This window comes from Bos grunniens, chromosome 24, assembly GCF_055505025.1.
Source record: "Bos grunniens cultivar Pamir isolate PY7600 chromosome 24, Bosgru_T2T1.0, whole genome shotgun sequence".
NCBI lineage: Eukaryota > Metazoa > Chordata > Mammalia > Artiodactyla > Bovidae > Bos > Bos grunniens.
The window spans coordinates 44383391-44404986 of NC_141188.1; the positions used below are offsets into that span (position 1 = coordinate 44383391).

At 52.6% G+C, this 21596-nt stretch overlaps 1 protein-coding gene and 1 long non-coding RNA gene across 6 annotated transcripts; both read left to right on the top strand.

Annotated features, from left to right (window-relative positions):
- Positions 1-7747: 7747 nt before the first annotated feature.
- Positions 7748-19500, top strand: CIDEA (cell death inducing DFFA like effector a). Of its 5 annotated transcripts, none has more exons than XM_086373245.1 (5): positions 7748-7900; positions 14172-14316; positions 15161-15307; positions 18202-18383; positions 19109-19500. In XM_086373245.1, the coding sequence occupies exons 1-5, from the start codon at positions 7770-7772 to the stop codon at positions 19254-19256; spliced, it is 753 nt and encodes a 250-aa protein (XP_086229371.1). In that variant the 5' UTR covers positions 7748-7769; the 3' UTR covers positions 19257-19500. The 5 variants fall into 5 exon arrangements, with proteins under 5 accessions (XP_086229371.1, XP_086229374.1, XP_086229373.1 ...); XM_086373247.1 differs by lacking the exon at positions 7748-7900 and adding an exon at positions 8264-8327; XM_086373246.1 differs by lacking the exon at positions 7748-7900 and adding an exon at positions 9217-9497.
- Positions 19501-20432: 932 nt separating this feature from the next.
- On the top strand, positions 20433-21347 carry LOC147346163 (uncharacterized). Its single transcript, XR_015153980.1, has 2 exons — positions 20433-20643; positions 20780-21347. It is a non-coding gene; the product is annotated as an uncharacterized LOC147346163 (long non-coding RNA).
- The last annotated feature ends 249 nt before the right edge of the window (positions 21348-21596 follow it).

Consider the following 21596-nt stretch of genomic DNA (forward strand, 5'->3'; position numbering starts at 1 on the left):
CTTATGTTTCCCTCCACAAGTGTGTCTCCTGTTTCCCCTAATGACCCCAAAATCCACAGGCCCTTTAGGGAAGTTGTTGGCATGTTACAGCCCAGAGTCCACACATGGTTTGTTGTCTGCCTGCCACTGGTGATGACAACTTCAGTCATTATCGCATCTGTATTTAAAAGCCAAGGCATGGGTCAGACTGAAGAAAACCTAACCAAAATCAAACCTCTAAAATCCTATTGTTTTTGTGATCAGTTTAATGAAGAAAAGTATTTTCTTGGCCTTATTTTTTTTGCTCTTTAGGAAGAGGAATTCTATATAAGAACAATTCTAATGAGGACGTTCTCTGGCTGAACTTAAACATTCACTGAGGTTTAAGAATCAAGAAAGTCAGTCTTAGGACAGAGGAAGTTCCAGTCATGCTTAACTTTCTCCCTTGTGTCCTAATTTGCCATCAACAATACTTACAGAGCGTTTAGAGCCGCCTGACAGCTGCCACCTCTGGCGCCTGAACTCAGGGGCTCAGCCCTTATGATGACACAGGCCTTGTCACCAAACCACGCCCAGAGAGCTCTGCTGACACCGAGGAGCCTGGGACACCGCGGAGCCTCACAACCCTGCACTCTGACTCCCCCTCACCATCCACTGCCCTCCACTAACAGGGCAGGTGCCCACTCAGACCCCTGGAGGATGGAGCCCAGGGGGTTTCCCGGGAAATCCCCTCCCAAGTCAATCCCCAGAGGGCTCATCTCCACCCGCCCTTGGGTTGTGGATTGATAAGTTTGTTATCTTTAGGAAGGAGTTTCCTTATCTGAATGGGGTGCCAGGTAAACCCCCAAAAGATGCAATGGTCAAGGGCCTAGACATATGAGGACTGGGGTCTCCTTTGGGCCTAAGGAGTCTCCCACTCCTGTGCACAAAGACCCACCTTTGATAGCCACAGGCTGTGTGGGGGCATGGGAGCCTCAGCAGCTGGAGGAGGGGCCGTTTACTGCCGTTGGAGCTGGGGGCTAGTCCCCCTCCCCATCCCTGGGGTGGAGACCACATGCAGAGCCAGATAGAGCCAGGGTAGATGTGTGGGACAAGAGGTTTGGACCCTCACTCCTGAGTATCCAGGGTCACAACCCTGGGCCTTTGCCATCTCTCGACTTGGAGAAAAGCCTGAGTTTCTGCTCACCTGGCTCACTGCCACAGCTTGATGCTGGCATGGGTGCCCTGTTTCTGCTCTGGCTGCAACAGACTTCTAGTTGGCAGTGAGGTCATTGCAGAAAAGGAGGGAAAAGGCCTGGGCCACCTGGCTTTATATTTTTAAAAACCATGTTGCCACATCTGTCTACCTATGTCCCCAGTGGCATTGTTCCCAGTCGCCAAGAGAGGGGAGCCACCCCAATGTCCATTGATGACGGATGGATGAATGGAATGTGGTCCATCCACATGGTCGGGATGGTATTCAGCCTAAAAAGGAAGGGGATCCTGCCACCTGCCCCCAGGTGGATGAGCATTCTGCTCAGTGAAGCCAGCGGACACAAAAGGACCAACACCAAGTGACAGAGCAGTCAAGCTCCTGGAGGCAGAAGTAGGCCCCGGGGCCTCAGAGAGGGATGAAGGGTTATTGTTTGAAGGGTATGCTGCTGCTGCTGCTGCTGCTGCTGCTGCTAAGTCGTTTCAGTCGTGTCCGACTCTGTGCGACCCCATAAATGGCAGCCCACCAGGCTCCCCCATCCCTGGGATTCTCCAGGCAAGAACACTGAAGTGGGTTGCCATTTCCTTCTCCAATGCATGAAAGTGAAAAGTGAAAGTGAAGTCGTGTCTGACTCTTCGAGACCCCATGGACTGCAGCCTACCAGGCTTCTCCGTCCATGGGATTTTCCAGGCAAGAGTACTGGAGTGGGTTGCCATTGCCTTCTCTGTTGAAGGGTATGGGTCAACTCTATTTCAATAGAATTTTTTTTTATTAAAAAAGAAAGTATATGGAGATTCCATTGTGCAGGATGAAACATGCAGATCTATTGCATGAGCATAGATGTACTTAACAGTATATAACTAAATATACAGTATTTAAATATACAGCATATCAGTAAATACACTTAACAGTACTGAATGGTACACTTAAAATGGTTTAGATGGTATATTCTGTGTTATGTGTTTTACCACAATTAAAATATTTTAAAATTACTTTAAAAATATGATGCCTATTGGTCTTACTGTTCTCTCTTTTTGCAGCAATATTTATGTATTTTATATCTTTATATCATTTTGTATTGAGGCATAGTTTGCATACAATAAATTCCACCACTCTGGTGTGTTCAGTTTTTGAGTGTTGACTATTCCAGTCTTTCACTGTAAGTATCATGTTGTAAGGTTTTCTTTTTTTTAGTTCAGGTGTAACTCACATACCATAAAAGTCTCAGTTTTAAAATTTACAGTTCAGTGAAAGTTTCTCAGTCATGTCCAACTCTTTGCAACCCCATGGACTATACAGTCCATGGAATTCTCCAGGCCAGAATACTGAAGTGGGTAGCCTTTCCCTTCTCTAGGGGATCTTCCCAACCCAGGGATCGAACTCAGGTCTCCCACATTGCAGGCAGATTCTTTACCAGCTAAGCCACAAGGGAATTTCAGGTATTCACCAGGCTGTGTTACCATCACTACTGTCTAACTCAGAACATTCATGACCCCAGAAAGAAACCCCTGAACCATCAGCCATCACTCCCCACCCCTCTTCTCCCAGCCCCGGCAACCACAGATCTGTTTTTTTCTCTATGGCATTGACAGTTCTGGACATTTCTGGCTTCCTTCACTTCGAACAATGTGTTCAGGGTTGGTTCATCTTGCAACAGGTGTCCTCCTTTATTCCGTGGCTGCAAACAGGTCCATTGTATGGATATAGCACATTCTGTTTATCCATTCATCAGCTGATGGATATTTTGATTACATTTCCACTTCTTGTGATTTTGGGTAACACTGCAAAAAATAATCACGTACAGATTTCTGTGTGAATATATGTTTTCGACTATTTTTGGGGGAGGGGAGTGTATATCTAGGAATGGGATTGCTGGAGCACATGGTAACTCTTGGTCTAACTTTGTGAGGAACTTGCCAGCCTGTTTCCATAGCAGCTGCACCATTTTACATCCCCCAGCCATGTATGAGGCTCCTGATTTCTTCACATTCTCATCAACCTCTGTTATTGTCTATCGATTTTTTGGTTTTCTGTTTTTGATACTTTAGCCATGTCAGTGGAGTTGAATTGGCCCCTCTGTTGGTTTTTCTCTTCTTTTAAGAATCCTCCATAATTAAGTCTGTATATTTACACAGAAGCAACTGAAGAGCATTCTGAACTACTTTTTTTAAATAACTGACCAGTTAATATTTGAATTAGTAATTCATACATGTGGTTTAAGTTAAAAGGTACAAAATTCACATTGTGCCAAAAAGCTAATAGATAAAAATTAAATTTCCTTTCTGCCTCTGTCTCTCATGTCCCCAGTGAGGCAAATGCTGCTAATAGTTTTAGAGAAACTTATGATAGGTTTTGTGTGACCCACCCTGGAGATGCTGATGGGGGCCCATGTATGAGTGTGAGTGTGAGTGTGAATGTGTGTGTGTATGTGTGTCACAGGTGCAAAGCACGGTCTGCTATTATGAATGATTCCTCGCTCCTTCTAAGAATCCACCTAAGACATTACAAGCCACGGCTAAGAACACTTGACAGGCCTGATTTAGGTCTGTCCTCCCCCATCACCTAATAGAGGTGATCGGGTGACTGAGTTTTAAATTTATGCAGAAGTGATAAGCTTTTTCTTTGTCTTTTTGGAAGGCAATGGCACCCCACTCCGGTACTCTTGCCTGGAAAATCCCATGGACGGAGGAGCCTGGTAGGCTGCAGTCCATGGAGTCGTGAAGAGTCAGACACGACTGAGCAACTTCACTTTCACTTTTCACTTTCAAGCTTTGGAGAAGGAAATGGCAACCCACTCCAGTGTTCTTGCCTGGAGAATCCCAGGGATTAGGGGGCCTGGTGGGCTGCCGTCTATGGGGTCGCACAGAGTCAGACACGACTGAAGCGACTTAGCAGCAGCATTGACCAGTTCATGGGATCTATATGCCAAATGGGCTTCCCAGGTGGTGCTAGTGGTAAAGAACCCGCCTGCCAATGCAGGAGACACAGGAGACGCAGGTTTGATTCCTGGGTCAGGAAGATGCCCTGGGGAAGGAATCCACTCCAGTATTCTTGCCTGGGAAATGCCATGGACAGAGAGGCCTGACCGACTACAATCCATGGGGTTGCAAAGAGTCGGACAAGACGGAAGTGACTTAGCACATATACACTCATAGGCCAAATGAGTTTCAGAATGGCAAATTTTATAACAAAAAGGTGGAGGGGCTCAGGACGCTAATAATAATTTGGATACAATTTCTTTAAAAGCAAAAAAAAAAAAAAAAAAAACACCGCATGTAGTATGTCTGCTGAATGCAGTCTGGGGACAGCTGTGTTCCTGCTGCCATTCTTCTTTATCTTTGTCAGGAGGTTTAACATCATCTGCTCACGTGGAGATCCCACTCTCGCAGGCTGGCTTCAGGGATAAAGAGGAAGGTGGCATCCTGGGTGCTCCCATAACAACGCAGAGCAGGTTCAGACCCATTAACACAATTTGGTTTTTTACAAAAGCTGCCCTCTTTCTGAATTCTTGACCACTAAATCAAGACTCACTGTTTAATGAGTGCTTGCATGCATGCATGCTAAGTTGCTTCAGTCGTGTTCAATTTCTTTGCAACGCTATGGACTGTAGCCCACCAGGCTCCTCTGTCCATGGGATTCTCCAGACAATAATACTGGAGTGGGTTGCCATGCCCTCCTCCAGGGGATCTTCCTGACCCAGGGATCCAATCTGCCTCTCTTACGTCTCCTGCATTGGCCAGGGGGGTTCTTTACCACTAGAGACACCTGGGAAGTCCAATGAGTGCTTAGGAATTCACAAAGTGAGAGCTGCAAACACGGACTCCATTGACTGCTCTAATGTATCAATAAATCTTCCTGAACAGTCAAAACAGTCCTTTCACACTAATCCTTTCTGTCTGGCCCATGCTGCAAGCAGGCTTGGGCTGCCCGACCTTGGAAAGACATGTGCTTAGTTCAGTGCTGTTTATACACATGAACAAAGGGAAAGTGCTCAATATTCGTCAAGGGGAAATGTTGAATACAACCTGTTATCTACGTGCTGTGATATGTATGCAGTGTTAAGAGTCTGAAGTCTATCAGTGTGCATTAGATATGACTGAGGTGTGAAGCACAACACTGCATATAATACGTGTAATACAGTACCATCTGTGTAAACAGACCATAAGCAGTGACACTCGTGTTGTGTGTGTATTTAACCACATAGAAATGATCCCATGGCAGAACTCAGGTAAGTGAGGAGGCGGGCAGAACTGGTGACAGTGGTCTGGGAAGACCTCACCTTATCTGTAAGGTTTTAATATAAACACCTCACAACGACAAGGTGTTTGTGTTTTACTTACAGAGTTAAAGTTTCGCTGAGACCTTTGTGGGAAGCGTCCAGCACCAATTTGTGTACACGTGTTGTGGCGGTGCTGGCCCAGCTCCGCTCTGCCCTTCCGCCCACTTAGGAAAGACCAGAAATTAGCCCCAAAACACAGCCTTCTCTGGGCCCCTTCTCTGCAGATAAGTCAGCAGAAAAGCACATCACCTTTGTTCCTACATTTGGAAGAAAAGGAAACGTCCACACCCAGGAATGACACAAACAGGGAGAGAAAAGGTGCGGGGGTGGGGGAGGGGGGCAGGGCAGGCCCGGGGGTAGGGGCAGATGAATCCTGGTCCCCAAAGAGGGGCTTCTCGGCCCGTGGACCCCCATAGGGCCTGGGTATAGGCGTTTCTGAGGAGACGCTGCAGTTTGCATTGATACTATATTTAAGGGTCTGGAGCCCCCAAAGGCTGAGAACCGCTGCTTCAAGATCTCAGTGAATGTCACGAGCATGAGTTGTAAGTCAACCCCAGTGTCTTCACACTGGCTACACAGACTCCATGAGGTTGTGAAGTCCAGTTGGGAAGAGGAGGACTTCTGCTCCTAGTCCAGCTGGGGAGAAAGTTGTCTTGACTGAGGGGTGTTGCACAAGCTCCTGCCCCTGTGGCCTTACATACAGCCTGATCTGCTGTCTCCCAGCCAGGCCCTGGGCAGACGGGATGGCCAGTCCAGGGCCTCACCCCACCCAGCGGCAGGGCTGGCACCGGGGGCCAGCTCCACCCCTCCTGGCTGTGGTTCTTCTGTGTGCAGAATTCCCACAGAGAAGCCTGCCTGGCTCCCGGACCTGCTTTCCTTGGCTGCCACTGGACTATAGGTGTGAGTGGGGTGAGGCCCCGTCTATGGCACTGCTGTGCAGATTCTCCCCGACATGGCTGCCCTGTGGGCACTCCCTGACCCTGGCTCCTCCAGATCCCCCCACACCCCTCATGTCCTGGTGTACCTCTGCCCTTCCTAAAACAGCACAGAACAGCCCCCACCACACACAGCTCCCCACCCTCACTTGGCCCCAGCTCCAAAGTCCCTTCCAGGGCACTTTAAGGTAGAATTCGCACCTTTGCCCTCTTTGAAATAGGCCTTCACGTGTTGCTGCTGCCATAGCATCTTGTTCACTCATTCGCTCACTAACAAGCCTTCACCCTCGAGGCCCCGGGAGTGAGTCAGTGAGCTGCTCCTGCTACCTGGCTGCTTCCATGTTCGAGGCTCCTATGAACTTGACCCTCACTACTCCAGCCTGGGCCCGACACACCTGGACCTCAGGCCTGGAGGCCGTGTATATGCACAAGGCAACAGTGATCCCAGGGTCTGGGGAGCTCAATTGTAGACTGAACATCAGGTGCAGTTGGGAGTCATTTTTATTTCTTTCGGAGAGGAAACATCACTGTTTCGTGTAACAATGTTCTGGGTTCTTCAGAGATGCAAGTTGAAGCATTTGGGGTTCAAATAAAAATACAGATAAAAAACAAGCAATTATGTCAAAATATTAAAGGCTGGCTGAATCCAGGCACTGCGTATAAAGATGCTCATGGCATGTTCTCTCTATACATCTTTATATTTGAAATTTTTTGCAATAAAATGTTTTTTTAGAGGTGAGTTGAATTGAACTGATTGGACCCACTGTCTCATTGTCAAGCTGGTGTCCAGTCCAGTGGGGCTGCTCCGACAGAGTGCTGGACACCAGTGGTTTATTATGAACAACAAAGTTTTATTGCCCAAGGTTCTGGAGGCTGGAAGCCCTAGATCTGGACCAGCAGGGCCCAGTTCTGGTGACACCACCTCCTGGTTCACGGCAGACAGTCCCTTCCCTGTGTCCTCAGAAGGCAGAAGGGGTGAGGGAGCTCTCTTAAAAGGACAGTAACTCCATCCATGGGGTAACTGGCCTCATAACCCCATCACCCACCCCCCACCCAGGCCCACCTTGTAAAGCTAGCACACTGGCCATTAGGAGGTCAGTACATGAGTTGTGAGGGGTATACAACATTCAGGCAACTGGCAGGGGGCGAGGTTCAGATGGGGCTCTGGGCCTGAACCCCCGTCGTCCGCCAAGGCTGGAACCCCGCAGGCCCCGGGGATGCCAGGACTCTGGAAGGAGATTGCTTTTGGCCCCACATTTCCCTCGGTGACACCATGAGCCTCGGGGCAGGACGGGGGAGGAAGAGGAGGAGTAGGAACTCGGGCAGCAGGGCCAGCTGTGCAGGTCACGTGAGTCCGGGGACGGAGGCAGAGGTCAGGCGGCAGATGTCAGGCGACAGCGCTCTGGGAGCCGGCTCCGCGCGGCCCGGCTGGCAGCGCGCCAATGGGGGCCAGTCACCCCGAGTGCAGGCGGCGCTGGACAGTGTCGGCTGGGTTTCTCCTTCCGAAGGGTCAGGGTCAGTGCCCCACCCCCTAACCCACTCTAGAGAGTAGGCTTCGCAATTAAGAGTCGTAACAGCTGACAGCCCGGCCCCTCTGAGGTCTGTCCCCTTCCGGCAGAGCATCGCTTCCCACGTCCCGTGTCCCACATCCTGGGCCGCACCCGCCCCTCCACTGCAGAGGCTGCACTGCCGGCGTGGCAATGTCCCCACTGACCCATCTGACAGGCCGACCGGCGACCCTCGAAGGCCCAGGGAATGGCTGGGCTCCGGGTTGGCGGCGGAACGGCTGTCGGGTACAAAGCTCCGCAGCCCGAGGGGCGTGGACCTGGGCGGGGCGAGCGGTGGCGCTTTAACAGGCCGGAGCGCCGGGAGGCCGGCGGGGAGGGGACTGACCGGATTGAGCCATGGAGACTGCCCGGGACTGCGCCGGAGCCCTGCTCAGGCGAGTGCCACGCTGGTTTAGGGTTAGGGTTTGCGCCCCCAGCGCCTCGCATCCCCATGGCGCTCCCGCCGCCTCGGGGCCCCTCGTCTCCCCGCCCCCCGGGGCCCCCAACGCCCCGTGTCCCCCTGCGTCCCGCGTCCCTCTGCGCGGCCCTGCGCCCCCAGCCCGCGCGCGTCCCCTCCCGCGTCTCCGGCCGCCCCCAGCGCCAGGTGCGGCCCCCAGGTGCGCGGGCTCCGGGAACAGGTGAACGTGGTGAGTGCCCGAGCCGCATCTCTTGCCGCCGCGGGAGCAGACGAAGCGGGACCCAGGAGACCCCCGGCGCGCGCGGGGCCAGGCTGCTCCGGGTCCCCGACCGTGGTGGGAGCCAGGGCTAGACGAGGGTCGCCGGTGGGACGGCTTCGGGGTGGCCAGCTCACTCCTCAGGGCCGCGCGGGCTCCGGCACTACCCGATGGCGCTGGCTGAGCTCTCGGGTTCGTACGGCGGAGTTTGAGGGGAAGCAGTGACGCTGCCGCCGAGGCCGGGCAGGGGATGCGGGGCAGTGGTAGAGGTGCCGGCGGACCCGGGGCCTCCTCGCCCGCCTCCCACGCCCAGTGACCGAGGCCCCCATCACTTTTCTTTCTTGGGTTCGTCTTAACGTCCAAAAACCCAACCCACTCCTCCTCTGTAAAATCCTGACGATCCTGGTGGCAGTGACTATAGATTTAAGGGAGGGAAATGGCAACCCACTCCAGTGTTCCTGCCTGGAGAATCCCAGGGACGGGGGAGCCTGGTGGGCTGCCGTCTCTGGGGTCGCACAGAGTCGGACACGACAGAAGTGACTTAGCAGCAGCAGCAGCATGCTTCTCTGAAGATCGTCAAAAGACACGGAGAAGCCATTGAATGCTTTTTTTTTTTTTAATTTTAAAATTGAAGGATAATTGCTTTACAGAATTTTGTTGCTTTGTGTCAAATATCAACATGAATCAGCCATAGGTGTGCATATAAATACAGGTTTTCCCAGGTGATTGGGGTGGAGGGATTGGGTGGGTGAGGCAGTAGTGTGATCTGTGAGCTTCTGAACCTGGGTTCTTAAACAGGGCTTCCTGCCATACCCAGGGTTAGAGAGCTGCCACAATGGAAGGGGAGCTGTCTGGCTGGGGCTGTCTCTTTAAAATTGGGACCCCAGGAAGGTGAGAAACAGACTTTTTCATGCCTCTTTACTCATGTGGTTTAGACGTAAAGGAAAGGCCCTGGTTTTTTTCCTGGTTTCTTCCTCTTCCTCCAACTCCACTCACAACCCTCCCCCGCCCCCAATCCCACTCCTGGGGTAACAGACACTGACAGTTTGGAGTGCATCCTCCAAACATTTCTCCCAAGGACCTCTCCAAGGTCCTCTGGGCACTGAGCTGGTGGGCCAAGTTGTAAGGACGACAGGAGCATCGGTTCCTGGCTGGTGTGGCCTGGAACAGGAGGACAAGGCAAGACCTGCAAGATTAAGGCTGCCCTTGCCCTTGCACCTGACCCTACAGCATCAATCCCAAACCCAAAACATCTCTGTGAGTAGGAAGGACTTGCTTCTGAAGTCTTGCTTCTGCAGTTACTGTGCAGATGATCTCATGGGGAAGGACTGATCTGCTTAGCCAGCCCTGAGTGCGGGGCTCTGGGCAGAGGACCACCCTGGGGACACACTGTCTCCAGGTCCTGCTTCCATGCTGAGCTCCTCTGATTCACGGGACCCCACCTGCTTCTGCCCACCTGTAACACTTGCTGAAAGGAAAACTTTCATCCTCTGCCTTCCTTAAAGCTATATCTAGGCTGCATGAGACCCCCTGGCAGGCAAGGTGACTGCTGGACTTCTGTTGCCTCTCAGTGGTCCTGGTAGAGTTTTCCTAACTCTGTCTTTTGTTAGTAAGTACCTGCATGTTGCCAAGGCAGGAACCTAATGTTTTTTTTTTAACATCGGACGCGGGTAAGCAATGATCTTAACCCAGTCATTAGTTTGTTCATTGTCTGTGATCAGGAGGCCTTGGTGGTAATGGAAGCAGCCCAAGGTCTCCTGGCCCAGCTCCGGATGCCCAGGATGTCCATCCCCACAGTGTGTGTTGTCACAGACACAGCCTGCTCTGACTTTGTGTCCTGGCAGCGATAACACACACACTGAGATAGTTACAGAGCTCATCTCCATTGCACTTTGTGCAGAGTAGCTGTTTGGTCCTCTTTGCTTGAATAAAGAACTCTAGGTTTTGAATAGCTGCCCTTTGGGACAAATTTGACCAGTCTTGTAGGAGACACAAGGGAGGAATTGACTTTTCTATGGTTACTGATGCTTACTCCTTTCTGGTCTAAACTCATGTTGCTGCTGCTAAGTCACTTCAGTCATGTCCGACTCTGTGCGACCCCAGAGACAGCAGCCCACCTGGCTCCGCTGTCCCCGGGACTCTCCAGGCAAGAACACTGGAGTGGGTTGCCATTTCCTTCTCCAATGCATGAAAGCGAAAAGTGAAAGTGAAGTCACTCAGTCGTGTCCGACTCCTAGCGACCTCATGGACCGCAGCCCACCAGGCTCCTCTGTCCATGGGATTTTCCAAGCAAGAGTACTGGAGTTGGGTGCCATTGCCTTCTCTGAAACTCATGTTAATAACATTCAAAGTGTACAGAGACTTCACGGCCATGTGCTGGATGTGCTTTCTAGCCAAGCACTTTTTTCCCAGAGTCGGGGGGGTGGGGGGTGGGGGTGGCGGGGCTCAAGGCACAGTAGGAATGGCCACAGTCCCGCCAGGGAGCTCCCAGTGGGTCCCCATGTCCCATGTGTTGCTTGTCACTGGCCAGGCATCACTGGAGGGCAGGAAGCCTCTTTGGGGCCAACACTGCTCTGCTTCCTGCCACAGTGAGATCCCCCCACCCCAAAACACTGTCCCTCACCTGCTGTCCCTGCAGTTCTTGGAGGCCCCGCCAGGCCTGATGGATGCTTTCCAAGGCCTGTCCCTTCTCTGCCATCCCACAGCTGGGGTCGCACTTTCCTTCCATCACTGTCCTGTCACCTGACTGTGGGCACAGGATCTGTCTGAGCTTTATCACTTCCCGTGGACCCTCCTTGTCCACCCGACAACCTGTTCCTGGGCCCCCTGCTCTCCCCCACCACTTCTAGAATAAACACCAGATCAGAGGGCAGCCTAGAAAGACGCCATCTTATGACCTGGAGGCCCAGCTTTGCTCCACTGCAGTGGAGTTCACACCCATGGTCAGCCAGTGTCCGTTGCTCTATTTCCCACCTGTGTGTGTTACGGTCTCCTCTGTCCCTCCAGAAAAAGGTAGACTTCCCTGTCCCTTCAGTTCTGGGACCTGTGCCCCTCCACGGTTTTCAAGAATCTTCCATGAAGTCTGACTTCTCTTATCTTGATTTCCCTGAAACAATATTATTTCCTTGAAGAACCTGTTTCTTTGTTTTCCCGTGTCCTGAGCCTTTCCCCTTTCTGTTTCATGTGATTACCTGCACCTTCCTGGGGATGAGAGGGTGGCCAACATGACGTGTCATCAGAAGCTGGACTCTAAGACCTCTCAATGCTTCTGGGACAATGTCGCTGTAGGAGGTTGGGGGGGCAGGGCGGGGCTGTTTGGCCAGTGACACAAATGATCCCACCAAGAGGACCAGACTGAGTTGGATTAATGTGTTGCTTTGTTCATGTGGCTGGTTGAGCCCGCTGTGCACTTAGCTGGGGCAGAGTAAGCACCTGGTGTTGGTTGAGCCTGTTAGGTGTACCTAAGCCTTTTCTCAACACTGACCCAGTTCTTGGTTGGGAAATTTAAGGATTAAGGACAGCAACAACTGGACTTCCTCCTTTATCACAACTGGCGATCTCAGAGCAGTGAGGAGGGAGGCCAGTGCTTATCTGGTCAGTAGTTAAAAGACAATGAGGGCTTTGTGATGGCGGAGCGAGGTCAGAGGATCACTGGTGCTCATAGAGGTGCAAGCGTCTGCAGAGATGAGATTTGGGCCCTAACTGGGTCAGAGCTGTCAGGCCCACAGTGTGCACTGATCCCCCGGGGCCGGGTTCTGAGACGTGAACTTTGTCCTGCTATTTCTCTGGTTGAGCCTGAGCCTTCCAGTTCTCAGGAACAAAGGAATGGGTTTGGGGGGAGGGAGGCTCTTGCTGGCAGGCCCCGGGCTCTTCTGCACTAGAGGAGGGTTTCACCAGGGGGCGGGAGGGTGGGAAGGGCATTCCCCCCACCCTGACCCTGGTGACCCTTCCCTCTGCCCTGAGCACCACCCCCCACACTCAGCTGAGATGTGAGCTTGTGTCCTGATCAGGCAGTGAACCTGTTCCTTTCTTTACTCCTTACAGCAAGCTGGTTTTCCATCAGGTTGAGAACAGAGCTGGATTCCAGCTGTAAAGCATCATGGGGTTTACTCTCATTGCCCTGTTTACCAGGTTCCCCAGGAGGAAGAGCACCAAGCAACTTCCGTGCAGCATCACCCTGGCAGACGTGAGCCCCTGGTTGTCGAGTTGTGTAACTGAGGAGCCTGTGTAATTCCCCGGAACGGGGGCAGAGGTCCAGAAGCCATGTACCAGGCCCTCCACTGGGTTGGCTCGGGCCTGGACTCCCTCACTGGGCCGGCCTTGGTCTGGAGGAGAGCTGCGGAGGGACTAGTGACCAGGCCCAGTCTCCTTGCAGCTGTTGTGCTGGACACAGGCTGGGTGGTGACCCTGGAGAGGAGCCAGGGCTGTCCTCCTGGCAGGCAGCTCTCCCTCACCAGCTCGAATTGATGTTTATTGCTTAAGATGAAGTTCAGAAAGATTCTTTATTAACTGGATGACCTTGAGAAATCACTCTGAGCCTTGACTTTCTTACCTGAGAAATGGGGTAATACTTTCCTTGTAAGGTTATAATGAAATTAGTAGATATATTTTAAAAGCCAGCATGCTGCTGGCCATGGCAGGTACTTAGGTGCCTTCAGTCACAAGGCACAAGCCTGATGCTGGCCAAATAAGCTTCAGACCAAATCCTTGCTGGCAGTCTAGGTAAAGAGGCTGTGGCACAGGTTCCGGCATGTCAGGGGAGGGGAGGGGCTTCCCACACAGCACCAGGCATTTCTAAGACGCCAGTGGGGTGCCCGAGGATTCAGCTCAGTCTCGACCCCATCTACCCAGAGACAGTGTCTGATCCCACAGGGTATGGGCTCAGCCCCACAAGACTGCCCCCTGCCTGCACTGTAGATGCCAGTCACAAGTCCAGATTGTCACCTTTGTCTGTAAGGAAAGTCCAATCTAGCTGGAGATATAAAATATAGATAGATAAATGACTGACATATGCAGAGGTGTGTATGAAAGTGAAAAGTGTCCATTGCTCAGTCATATCCCACTCAGTGTGACTCCATAGACTGTAGCATACCAGGCTTCTCTGTCCATGGAATTTTCCAGGCAAGAATACTGGCTGGGTAGCCATTTCTTCCTTAGTCTTACTGTACAAATCTATAACTCTGTGTGTGCCTGATTCTTTAAGTCTGTTCAGCTGTTCCATGGCCTCAAGAAATCATTTACTTAGGCTTTTCAACTCTAAAGCCAACGTTTGCAGAATATTATCCTTATTTCTCCTTTGAGTTTGGTGCCTTCACCTCTCCTCCTCAGTTCCACGAGGGCTTTGAATGTTCTGGTAAAACAGGTGTGATGATACTGTGTTTGTTAATTTTACATATTTGTTTGTTTCTTGGGTATCAGGTACACAATTTTTAATCATCCCCAACCATTGACTTCCTTTCTTTAGGTGCAAATATTAACCTTGTCTTATTTCCATGTACTTTAAACCTCTCGTTAAAGACTCTTTAAACTAACCTCAGTTGGCTTTCACTTGACCCTTCTTTCTAGGCCCCTGACGTTTATGGGGTCGCAGACAAAGAAAGTGCTGTTCACACCCCTCATGCATCCCGCTCGCCCCTTCCGTGTCTCCAACCATGACCGGAGCAGCCGCCGAGGGGTGATGGCCAGTAGCCTACAGGAGCTTCTCAGCAAGGTACCCCCATCAGCCACGAGGGCCCCCAACTCACAGGGTCTCGGGGACAAATAAGTGCAAGACAGGGAGCTTGGGGGAGCCTGCTGGGGTTAAAGGGAACATTGCTGTGTCCCTGTCCCATACAGGACTTAGGTCAGAGATGAGAGCCCTCAAAATAGCCATTAATTGGGAATTCCTTGGTGGTCCAGTGGGTAGGACTCTGAACTTTCACTGCTGTGGGCCAGGGTTTGATCCCTGGTCAGGAAACTAAGCCCTGTGGTATGGTCAAAAATAAAAATAAAATAAAAATAAATTTTAAAAAATAAGAAGGAAACAACCATCATTTGATAATGTGGCCTTAGTTTCTTGACAAGGGAGAATATAGGAGCCACAACTTTAGAAATCTGGTTTTGGTTATAGAGGCCAGGGACCAATTGTTCTTAATCTAAAACAGTGTCCTCAATCACCAAATAAGGAAGAATCATAGACTTTCACCAGAGACAGGACCTGAGCATCCAACACGCTGTCTCTGAAGAAAGAGAGACACGGCTCTCTAAGCATCATGGACACGGGGTCGTTCTTTTTATTTGTCCAAATAAGCAAGACATTTTAGAAACTGAATATTGTCCACTGTAATTCCTTACCTCACGATGTTGAAACCTCTGAAGAAGTTAGGTCCATTCAACTTTTCAACTTCTCTTTTCCAAGCAAAGTCTGAGTTATAGACACCAGCCAAGGTACATCTTTACCATTTAGATCCTTAAAGTCAGCCAACACTTTGGGGACCATGACTTAATGGATGCCACTGATGGGTCCAAATAGAGTCACTTCAACTGGTGACGCTGGTGTGTTCTGTCTGACCTAGACCTTGGATGCACTGGTGGTCGCCAGCCAACTGGTCACCTTGGTGCTGGAGGAGGATGGCACTGTGGTGGACACAGAGGAGTTCTTCCAGACCCTGGGGGACAACACACACCTCATGGTCCTGGAGCAGGGGCAGAAATGGACACCGGTAAGTGTGTTATCTGGGCGGCAGCTGGGCAGGCTGCTCACCTGGGTAAGTGCGGTCCCCACTTGGAGTTGACTGGCTCACTTTCTGAATAATTCCTCTGTGTTCACCCGGTAACTGGATCTGCTGCCCTCCAGGGATGCTTCTAAGTGTTTCTAGGAAATGTGGCATCTTTGCAAACCTGGACTGTGTGATTTAGAGCCAGTAATTCTGAGGGTCAGGCTTCGGCCAGTGAGGAGCTGCAGACCCTGTTAGGGCGTGTAGATCTGACCTGGATCTCAGGAGGCAGTGAGATGATGAAATTAGGGAGGTATGTGAGGGTGTGACATAGTGTGACACAGTGAGTTAGATAAGCAAAGAAGTGGCATAAAGGGTTTTATTTCTGAGAAAACTATAGATTATAAATCTTGAAAAACATTCCCACCATAAAACATCTAAACATGTAAAGCATAAATATTCAAACATCTTTTTGTATGCCTAACTGACCTTCCCTGGTGGCTTAGATGGTGAAGAACCTGCCTGCAATGTGGGAGATCTGTTTTTGATCTGTGAGTCAGGAAGATCCCCTAGAAAAGGGAATGGCAACCCACTCCAGTGTTCTTGCCTGGAGAATCCCATGGACAGAGGAGCCTGGTGGGCTATAGTCTATGAGTCGGACATGACTGAGCAACTAACACAACTGACCTTCAACAAGGGGAAATCCTCAGAGGTCAACATTCTATGGGAACCAGAATCCAGAGGCATAAGCAGGTACCGAAGTTGGTATCTCCCCTCTGGGCAGCCAGTGACCCCAGCGCTGCTGGAGGCTGGGCAGATGGCCACCCACCGCTCTCTCCCGAGCATTTGGCCTCAAGCTTCCCCCTGAGTCTTTAGAGTCTGCTCAGTTTGAGACCACCCAAGCTGAGTGTAGTTTACAGAAATCAGGGACAGAGATTATTCACTGATGCTCATGACCTAGCTGGTTCCTCCCTCCAGCCCCCATGACCCATATCCTCATCCCCAGAACCCAGGAACTTGTCACTTTACATGGCAAAGGGGAGTTGGTGGGTGTGATTGACTTAAGTATCTTCACAGGAGTGATGACCCTGGATTACCTGGTTGGGTGGTCATCACAGGTCCTTGTAAGAGGGACATAGGAGGGCCAGTGAGGGCGGAAGCAGGGAGCAGTGACAGGAGGATGGGCCAGGGGCTGAAGGACACGGGTGGCTCTGTCCTGCCCAAGCAGGACAGCCCATAGTTCATTCAGCACCCCTGACCCCCAGAACTGTCAGAGCATCAGTCTATATCCTCACTCAGCTTGTGGCCATTGGTCCTAGAAGCCCCAGGACACTAATTCAGAGGGGAAGGGTCTTTTCTGTTTGTTCTGTGAGATGCTCTTCTACTTAGTGGGGGAGTCAGTTGCCACATAACAGGTTGAAGCCCCCAAGTGGTGGGCACGGCAGTGGGCACTGAGCTGCAAGTCAAGGTGGTGACAGGAGGCAGTGGACAAGAGTGGCACCAAAGTGATGGTTCTTGGGGGCGGGATGTTTCTCCATCTGGTAACAGTCTGGTTGATGTGAGTCTTACACGGGATCCTACATGTCTGGACTGCCTTCCTTCTGAGGTCAGAGGTCCTGTCCCACTTGTAGGAGTTTCTCAGTGAGGCCACTTGGATTTGACTTGGACAGAACTTCCCAGAAGTATCCACCAGGGGGCTCCCTTCTCAGTCCAAAGCTTTGGTGCCTGTCAATCCCCCTGAGGCATCTTGGGGGTGGGGTGGGGGGGATGATGAAACTCTTCCCCCGCAACCACCCACCCCACCTTACCCCACTGCCGCCATGGTTAGACTCCGAGTTTGGGGAGGCATCTTGATTCTGACTCAAGACCGAGGATGCTGGCAGAGATCAAAACTTTCATGCTTCAGAGAGGAGCTGTGTCCAGAACCCCCTGCCTTGAGTCAATTTTTAATAACGTTTCCTAAACAATAGATACACCTCTTCCGAGGCAGCAGGACCTCATGTGTATTAGTTCCTAAGCTGGGACCATTATGTGTCCAAGTTGAGGGGTGGGGAGAGAAGAGAGGCGCCAGCAAGAAGGGTTTAGGTGCTTTTAGGGGGGTTTACAGTTTAACTTTAGACTTTTGTCAGTGAATTTAACACTCAGAGCCCCAACTACCCCCAGGTCCCAAGGTTTATGAAAGTCGTTCCTCTATTTGAATCCTGTGCACTGCAGGACCGTGTGTGCAGCAAACCCACCAGAGGTGTGCCTGGGACATGGCCCTGGGACAGTTCTCTCCTGTTTTTTCTCAAAGCTTCTGCAGGAAGACCATGTGAAAATGCTGTTTATAAACTTGGGATTTCAGAGGTCTCTGACCTCTCCCAACCCCAAGGGTCTCAAGAGAACTGAGAGTGAGTCTGCTAAGTGTCCCCAAGAGGTCAGCCTTCCTCCAGGGCAGGAAGTAGAAATCAGGGGACGGCCCTCACACCAGCCCTGGTTGGCCATAGGATTCTGGCATTTTCCGTGGCCACCTCTCATATGGTGGAATAGTATGCCTGTTGGTCAAATGTACTGTGACACTGTCATGGGCCCATCCACATCACCAGGCAGCCGCAGTGGCCTTGGGGGACCAGGGTGAGTGCGTGTCCACCACAGATCACTGGCACAACTGTCCACTGAGCCCTGGACCCTGAGGCCACACCACACTCACCCCCAGTCCCTGAAGAGAGCTGCTGGAGGAGGTGACTTCTTATGGGTTTGGACCCTGTGGCCGCAGAAGCACCCTGACTGGCTGAAAACATTCCTCAAATAGTTAGCAGGTTATTCATGCTCAGATTTTAAGCAGACAGGAAAACCCAGCACTGCAGGCCCTGCAGGTGGCAGCTGGGATGCACTGCAGCTTCTGCCCTCCCCACCCTTAGGCTGGCCACCAAACCCCAGCCCGCCGGCCGCCTCAGAGACGGGGCATCGCGAAAGTCACCTTCGACTTGTACAAGCTGAGCCCCAAGGATGTCATTGGCTGCCTCAACGTGAAGGCCACCATGTACGAGATGTATTCTGTGTCCTACGACATCCACTGCACAGGGTTCAAGGCCATGCTCAGGTAACGCACCCGGGAAGGCAGGGTCTGGACACAGCTACTGCCCTTCCTCAGCCCCTTGAGCCCTGGCCCGACTCGCACTCGTGTCATCGTAAAAACTTGTCACACCACAGACTTATTCAGAAAACTGAGACTTGAAAACTAAAATATATAGTTTTCTCCAAAGACTGTTAAGTCCAAAATGGAACAAAAACCCTATATAAGAAATAGAAGAACCAAATTCCATTTAAAAACTAGGGTCATGCATTTAAAACCTTATTTCTCAGCAACGAGGGCTAAATCCAGACCCAAGGAAATTCTGACCTGGTTGTGCTGTGCGTGCTAAGTCATTTCAGTCGTGTCTGAATCTTTGTGACCCCATGGACTGTAGCCCACCAGGTTCCTCTGTCCATGGGATTCTCCAAGCAAGAATACCAGAGTGGGTTACCATGCCCTTCTCCAGGGGATCTTCCCAATCCAGGGATCAAACCCAGTTCTCATGCATTGCAGGCCGATTCTTTACCGCCTGAGCCACCAGGGAAGCCCAAGAATGCTGGAGTGGATAGCCTGTTCCTTCTCCAGGGGATCTTCCTGATCCAGAGATTGAACCCAAGTCTCTTGTGGCTCCTGCAATGCAGGCAGAGTCTTTACTGCTGAGCATCAGGGATGCTCCTTGTACAGAGTAGCCCCCAAACCTCGATGAGGACTTACATACATGGTTCTGTTACCACTGACTCCCTCTCTTGCAGGAGCCTGCTGCGATTCCTCTCTCACGCTGCCCAGGTGACTGGCCAGTGTCTTATCCACATGGGCACCTACATGCTCCGAGTGCTGGCTGAAACAGAGGAGCAGGCGGTGCCTGGCTCTCGCCCTTGGAGAGGGATCAAGAGAGGGTAGGGGGCACACCTGGGAGGTCAGCCAGCTTTGACCCAGCCGGTCCCTCTAGGGGATGAATTTGGAAAATGCTGTGTTCCCACTACGTATCACCTGCTCAGGAAAGAAAACGGGCCTGAGCGACTATCAGGGACTGGGCGGGGGTCCCTGGGGTGGTGGTCCCTTCGGTGGGGGCTAGGATGGCAGGATCCAGGGGCTGCACAGTGCCTTCTGCTCCACAATAAACCCATCAGGAAAGCTGCTATAATACACGTACTTCTTAGTCTCCTTCATCTCAGGAAGTTTCACAGACGCGGAATCAACCAGAAACTCTCCGCTAACAAAGGCAATCGCTCTTAAGTCTCTATCAGGAGCCGGTGCCGCGGGAACAGTAGGGTCAGAGATTACAACCGGGCTCCTAATGAGCCCAGAGACCGGAAAGCCTGCGGGCCTCAGTCTTCGGAGAATAGGCTGCTCTGCCAGCCTTTCCTAAACAAGAAGCTGCTGGAAATGAATCCTGATCAGGGTGGGCGTGGCCGAGTCAGGCGAGGCCCCAGGCCCCATCACGTGGTTTGGGAGGGGGCAGTGCGGCTCCCGGGAGAAATGGGGTGGGGGGGCTGCTGGACCAGGGGATCCGCACGTGCCAGGAGCCTTCATTCTGCGGTTTTCCTCCTGAGAACCGCTGTCGCGGAGGCCTGGACCCCTCCTGTCTGAAGGCTCAAGACAGTGGGAGACCCACGGCTCGTCCCAGAACCTCAGAGCCGCTTGCAGTCAAACCCCTAGGCCGGGACTCGTGCCCTGCCCCCATCCTCCCATCGCATCCCGGAGCCCCTCCGTCCCCTGCTCCCCGTCCACCGGACCTGACTCCCACCCTTTCTCCACTTCACACGCGGAGCAGCGGGGCCGGCAGCAGGACCTCAGGCCGGGGTGGGGCGGGATGGGGGGAGGGGTCGATGGGGGAAGGGGCAGAGGTAAAGGAATTGCCGCCTTATTTCTGGAAGCACAGCCTCTTTTTTCAAACTCAGCCAAAAAAAAAAAAAGACTCAGGCATTTCAGGGTCCCGTCCTTCTCGCTGATAGGGGGGACGCCACCCCGTCCGCGGGCTCGCCGCGCGCTTCCCTTACAAGGAGCGCGGCTGGAAGCCCTTCCCCACGGTCCGGGCGGACGGAAGGGGCGTCCCCAGGCCTCCTGGGGCGAGACGGCTCCTGGCTCCCAACACCTCCGCCAGGGGCCGCTGCTGCCTCCGCGGGTGAGACGGCGTCACTTCCCGGGGATTCGGCCTCCAGGAAAGGGACGGCCTCACTTCCAAAAAAGGAATTTTCACTCAGCGCCCGGTTCCTTGACTCAGCCGCCGCCTGACTCAGCGCCCTTTCCTCTCCACATCCAGGGCTCCCGGGCTGTTCTAGGAGAGGTGTGTGTGGGGGTGGGGTGGGGCGTGCTCTACCCCCAGCCCGACCCACCCCGCGCCCAGACCGGCCTCAGGGCTGCAGAGGTGGAAGGGGCCGGACACCACGTCGCCCTAAGCGGTCCTCTCGACACTCTTGCAGCATCCTCAGGACAGTCGCGGGCAGGGCCGGGTCCCAGCTGTCCGGCTGTCATCACCTGCCGTGGGATTCCTTGGGCTGCTGCTGCCCGCCAGGCCTGGCCCAGGATGCAGATGGTCGCATAAAAATAGTCAGGGGCCTGGAGGTACCACTGCCGGCTGTTCTGTTGAGCGGAAGCCAGATGAGAGGGTGGGGAGCGCGGCCTGGGGCGGCTGCATCAGAAGTGGGCGGTGGGGGTGGGGTGTTCACCCGATTGGAAAGCCTTGCGACCCCTAGCCCTCCGGGGAAGGAGCATCTCACCGGACGGTTCTCCTGTTCATCACTTTCCAATCAACCCCACTGCACCTGAAACGGGTCATGTCAGCAGAGCTGCGGGTGCTGGCCCACGACCAGGGTCAGGAAGCCAGGGTCCAGGCAGCGGTTGCCAGTCAGTGAAGCCAGGGGAAGATGTTCGACCGGCAGCGGTTGTACCTGAGGCAACACAGCTGGGAACTAGGAGAGGGTAGGCTTCGTGTTCAGTATTCTAATCCCAGTAAAATGAACTTAAAAAATAAAACAAGCTGGAGTCAAACGTGTGGCTGAGGACGGGTTACTTGATTTCCTCACCTGTGGAAGAGTGGATGCACCTGCCTGGACAGGATGGTGGGTGAACTTGTCAGCCCCTCCCAGGACTGGGACAATGGGCACAGACCTCTGTCTCTCCCTGGAGTGGATGAGTGGGCCAGGGAGCAGGTGTCTGGGGTGGGGGTGGGGGGCACACACACATTTAGCAGGGAAGGGCCACAGCGTGGGGTGAGCTGCTGGGGTGGGTGGGAAGGGA